The following is a 6,000-nucleotide window of genomic DNA, read 5'->3' on the forward strand; positions in this document are numbered from 1 at the left end:
GCAGGCTGTCCCCCACCTGCACCAGGCCTCCTCTCCTAGTGTACAGATACATAGGTATACAAACACATGCATGCCACGTATGCAGACACGAGGGTTGTGCGTCCACACACCCATGGGATATGTACACTGAGCCTGCCAGTTACCGGGCATAATCATGGCACCAGTGTTGTGCTGACCACGGTGGAGGTGACATCAGCTGCTCCTACCATGAGCTTGACACTCTAACTTAAAAACAAGTAATGCCACACAAAGGCTTCTTTTGTGCATGCCGAGGCTGCGGGGCTTCACCAATAATAGGAGCTGAAAGTGATTTATTTCCCTGGATTAAAGGTCAGCTCAGCAAAGCAACAGTGCAAACTTCTATTACCTCATTCATGTTGCCCTGAGCAAGGCGCGGAAAGGGGAGGGGGGGAAATTGGAGAAGGAGGGAGGGAGGCAGAGACAGAGACAGAGAGAGGGAGAGACATAAAGGGAAAGAGGGGGAATGAGAAGAAAGGAGAGGAAGAGAGAAAGAGAGGGGGCAAGAAGGAGAAAGAAAAAGGGAGCGAGGGCATAAGGGACAGAGAGAGGGTGAGAGAGAGAGAGAGGCAGGTGGGTACAGTCCTCTGTGGTGATTGGGTTCTCAGGCTACAGAACATCTAACAGCTCAGTGAACGGAAAGGCATCAACCATCCTTGCTAAGACTTAGCTATAGGATGAAGCTTTTCCTACAAGCGACAAATCCAACAGCAGGAAGTGTCAAGGTCTAAACGTGAGGAATGAAAGCACTGCTGCTGAGGGTTTGGATCCATTCACTGGTCAGGGGCGCGTGCACAAACGTGACGGCACTCCCCGCTGCTCCATGGACACCAGGCACTTCAGACACCTGGGTGCCGCACACAGTTGCTATGGGTGATCTATATTTGTCTCTATCAGCGAGTGCTGCAGGCCGTGGCATCTCGCCGCACTCTGGATGCTGTGCACAGTGGACTGTGACTGTCACGCTGTGGGCAAAGCCCCGAGCTGCTTGGCAGATGGTGCTCCAGCAGAGGATATGCTGGGGGAGGCTGCTCAGGTGGCTGTATGACATCAACACAGGGCTGAGCACCCGGTCTGCGAAATGGTGATCAGTGGTCACGTGAGCCACAGTTGAGGAGAGCACTGCAGTAAGCAGCAGGGCTCAGGAACCCACCTGTCTCTTCCAGGCCACAGAATACAGGACCTGTGAGGTCACATAGTATGTACGCCTGCCTCCAGGGACCAGTCAGTGTCTGATAGAAGACCATGTGGAGAATCTCATGGGTAGGGTAGCTGCTAGTGGGCTGGGCTTGGCGCTAGGACATCATGATATGGAAAGAACATGAAGACCATAAGCTTCAGGGCCTTTCAACCTTACTATGGTGTATGAGAGTTGGATGCTCAGGAGAAACCATCCCCTGGGAGTTTCCTGGGCTGGTCATTCATGATCCTCTCTCATGTTGTGAACTACAGCACATGGTCAGCTGGAACACTCAGGGATATGCTGTGCTACCTGGATGGCTAGTTGTAATACTATGCTTCCAACAGCCAAGAGCCAAGGAGGATCTATATTTGGCCTTTATCCAGACTCTGGGCACGCAGCTCCTGGTAGGGTGGCACTGGGACGGGGGGTATAGTCTGTTTTCCACAGAAAGTCCATGCTGAGGATGCTACGCCCGGGGAGAGGTTGGTCAGAGATGCCTGGCATGAGCGTTCTGCTTACCAGACTCCAGGGCTAATGCTGAAACTGACCAATTCCAACAGGACGTTCTTTAGTCATGCCCATACAGTGAATCACTACAACTCAGACCAGAACGCTGAGGCTCCAGGACTAATGTTGGGGAGCCAGAGAGACCCCATATCTATCTTTGGTCTATTGTGGAACGTATACTTCACAAAAAATAGAATCTCAACAAAATGTCCACTGAGTTCTGGTCTGTGTCATTTGACTGACTATGGGTATGGGAAGCCCAGCTTATAGCCAAACTGGACAGATGGTGTGGATCACCTGGGACACCTCTGAATGCTGTTAGGTCGGGACTAGTCTCTCAGAGCTCAGGGGCCACAGTTTAACCCATCCATATCATCAATTCCACAAGGCCTGGCCTGGCATTGGCCTGACTCACAGACACGGCTGCGCCCTCTCTGCTTGCCCATGCCCCCGCAGGGCTGAGATGGAGGACTGACGCCGACCAGGGCTTCCCTCTCCAGCCTGTACCTATGACCTGTGTCACCAAAACCACAGGTGCAGATACCCACACAGACAGTCAGCACAAATGACATAAGATCTAATCAGAAAGCTGGCAGTCTGTATGCCAGAAGCCTATGGCAGCCTGAGGAAACACAGCTCTGAGACAAGGCACTGTGTGGTGGCTCACTGAGGAGAGAGCACCCCATCCTGTGCTGAGAGCCTTCTCCCCACTACCCTTTTCCATCCCGGCCCAGGTCAGTTGAGTCTGGCTCTGTCCCAAGGGCAGTCATGCCCAGCTTTGGCCTGGGTGCCAGCTGCCCCTTCCTTGATGCTGGGGCCTGGACAGGCACTCTCTTCAAGCACACTGTGACATGCCTAGGCCAATCTTTAACCAGGAAGAGCTGGATTTCGGGTAATTTCCACCACCTCTAGGCTGACTAGTGGCATATCCTGTCCACTGACCATACTTGGACAGAAAACCAACATAGCGTTAACCTGACCCATAAGATGAAGGGACTGCCTTCACCCACCTGGCCAATAGGCTTAGGAACCTTCACAGTTGACCTTCCCTGCTGGGTCAGAGTGCAGCAGTGGCCATGGGCTTCCATGGATGGAATGTGATCTCTGCCTCACATGTGCTTGACCAGGCCCTGGGGAAGGGGACAGGGATACTGTGATGCTTCAGAGCTCTTGAGTGGGCCTGGGCTTACAGTGAAATGTGAGGTGCAGGATGTGTGGATAAAAGCACAGACTCCAGTGTGTGGCTGTCCTGCACAACAGGCTTCACATGGCTTTGCATCACGGAGACATTGGTCCATTAGTTCCATGGACTCTGCATCCAGGTAGTTTCTAGACTTGCCAGTGGTAATCTGCAGGTGGACTGTGTCCTGACACCCACCATGCTGCATGGGTGTGGGGCCATCTTAGGAAGATGCTGCTGCCCGAGGGACAGGGGCAGCCCAGGCTTCACTGCCTAGGTCTCTGAGCCCTGTCTTCTGTGTGATGTATATGTGTAAATAGCCAGCTACTCATTCTAATGGCTGCTCTCCTGTCAATGCAAGTTGGAAACCCCACCATAGGAAAGAGGAGACTCGTGGGGTCCCTAGTCAAGTAGAGACAGGATGTCTGGGCTAGATGAGGATGAGGGGGACTCTCAAGACTTTAAAAAGTGAAGTCTAGACATCCTGGCTAACCACAGCAGACAGAGCATCCCTCCAGCTGACGGACAGTGATAAGCACACCAGAGCTGAGCTGCTTGGGTTAGTGTCTTCAGTGGCTAGAGGACACAAGTGTCTAGGACTCACCATAAAATGTGACGAAGGTTGAGCCTGCTACCCACAGCTCTCAGTGGAGAGAGGCAGTGACTAACTCCTCTTCTCCAGCAGTGGGTAGTGTGAGCTGGGCAGGGAGAGGGAGGGAGTGTGAGATACATGCAGGTCTTGTAGCTCCACTAGTTTGGGGTGTTGGGCAGAAGGACATCACCACAATGTCACATGCCCTTGGATTAATTTGCAGGATGAAGTTGCCCCTGCCCTCATCCCTGGTACAAGCTCATGAGCATCTAGCAAGGGCAGGCTTGTTTTGAGGAGTGGATACTTGGGCCAAGGGTCCACACTGCCTTGGTGCCTAAGACAACTGTCTTTGGGAGTACAAGCACAGCAGGAGGTGTGGAGTAGCCTCATCATGCCCCTGCAAAAGAGACACAGCCAGAGCTGTAGCTCCCAGCAGGGGGCCTACCCTGGCCTAGAGGGAACCAGAGGAACCAGAGGAACTGGCCCAGCAGTAGGGAGATGCTCTATAAGTCACCTGGTGACCTGCCCCTGATCCTGCCCCAGAGAAAGGAGGAATGGAGGGACCTCTGGCTCCAGTGAGACTGATGCTTCAGCCACAGCCAGGTCTGTCCTCACCTCATAGTGGAAGTCCATGCAGGTCAGATCCAGCCAGCACTTGTCTCCGCGAACCTTGATGAGGCCCTGCAGAGGCAAGAGAGAAGACAGCATCAGTCATGGGCTGGCAGCTGAGATACAGGGACCTCAAACAGGATTTACTTCTAGGAATGAGAAGTGATCCATCCTCAAAGGCCAGGTTGTTGTGTTTCAAATAATAAGGGAGGGGTCTATTTCTTGTGGGAAGTACTCCAGGAGGTAAAATCCAAACAGCTTGTGATAACCATGCATAGGCTCCTTTTGAGGACAGAAAGCCATAAGGCTCACAGCAGGAATGGCACCCTCTATACAGTCAGTGCTTCTGTGTCCTTTGGGAGGCATGCTAAGGATGGAACCCAGGGCCTCGTCCATTTTAGGCAATCACTAAGCTGCATGAATGGACAGCTCACTTAATAAAGTGCTTGCTAGACAAGCACGAGGACTTAAGTTCAATGCTCAGAATCCACATAAAGAGCTGGCCAATGGTGGTGCATATGCATAATCCCAGTGCTGGAGCTGGAGACAGACACATGCTGGCCAGCTGCTCTAGCCTACTTGGTGAGCTGTAAGCCAATGAGGGATCCTGTTTCAAAGGAGGTAGGTGACATTCCTTAGGATGACACTCACGGTTGTCCTATGGCCTCTACATGCATCAATGTTTGTGCAATCTCACATACATATGTACCTACACGAGTGTGTACATATACACACATACGCACAAACACACACATACACCTACACACACACAGACAGGGGAAAATAAAACAGGCTTACAGTATAAACATTAGGGTGTGAAATGGGTAATGCTAACCCTGAGTGACAGAGACAGGAAGATACTGGAAGCTCACTGGCTAGCTAGGCTAATTGATGAGGTCCAGGATCAATAAGAGATGGTGTCTCCAAAAAACAAAAAATGTAGTGTGATAGGAAACACACCATATCAATGCATGTGTGAACCCCCTACCCCTGTCATGCACCTGTACGCATACTGCACACATAACAAATAACACAGAACTGTTATGATAATGCATTTGTGTCTTTAATGAAAGAACTAAATCCAAAGGTACAGATCCCACACTGCAGATACCCAGGACACCAGCAAGGACCCAGGACTTGTCAGCTGCACCTCAGAAGGTTCAAAAGTCTCCGTGGGGGATGGAAATGTGCTTCCACACACACGTGGCTATTCTTGTCTATGAGCCATGTTGATGGGAAGCCCAGGCTTAGGCTGCCAGGGTCCCCATGAGCAGATTGTACCTAGTACTGAGGCTACTGGGCGCTGAGTCAGATGAGACTGTAGGCAGAGCAGCTGAGTGGTGGGAGTAGCACGCAGCAGTTGGTCTTCATGGCTCTGCCTCAATCACCTCCATATACTGCCTACAGGTAGCACTCGGCCTGTCACCTTCTCTCAAGGAAGCCATGGTCAAGTGGTTGACTTGTAAATCAGAAGCAACTATCCCTGAAAGAACTAAAATCTTAACTTGAGATGCAGAGATTCAACTTTAAGGTCTATTATTTCCACACTAGTGAGAGAGGAAGTAAGGAAACAGTCTCAGAGGAAATAACCCAGCTTTCTGAGGTGGTGGTTCCTGTAGCTACAACCATCCCAGGAAAGTTCCTCTGACTCTATCCATCTGTCCACCATACATATACACAGCCCATCCATCTACCCATTATACATTTATGTACCACTCATTCTCCACCACCGTCTACAACCATCTATCCATTCCTCTATCTAACCCATCCTCACTCTACCAATGCATCATCCACTATTCATCCCTTATCCATTCACTTATCTGTCATCCAACCACCTATCATCCATCCACCCATTATGTATATCATCATTACCCACCAATCAAACATCATCCATCCACCTACCCACTCACT

The 6,000-nt window shown here is 51.0% G+C and overlaps 1 protein-coding gene across 2 annotated transcripts in view; it reads right to left on the reverse strand.

The window, feature by feature from the left end:
- Positions 1 to 6,000, reverse strand: part of Lmf1 (lipase maturation factor 1) — an 84,848-nt gene that overhangs the window by 24,308 nt on the left and 54,540 nt on the right. For both annotated transcript variants that reach the window (XM_028760769.1, XM_028760770.1), the window contains one exon: positions 4,096 to 4,161. In XM_028760769.1, coding sequence (XP_028616602.1) covers positions 4,096 to 4,161 — 66 coding nt within the window. The remainder of the gene's footprint in view (positions 1 to 4,095; positions 4,162 to 6,000) is intronic.

This window comes from Grammomys surdaster, unplaced genomic scaffold (genome assembly GCF_004785775.1).
Source record: "Grammomys surdaster isolate TR1022 unplaced genomic scaffold, NIH_TR_1.0 126612, whole genome shotgun sequence".
NCBI lineage: Eukaryota > Metazoa > Chordata > Mammalia > Rodentia > Muridae > Grammomys > Grammomys surdaster.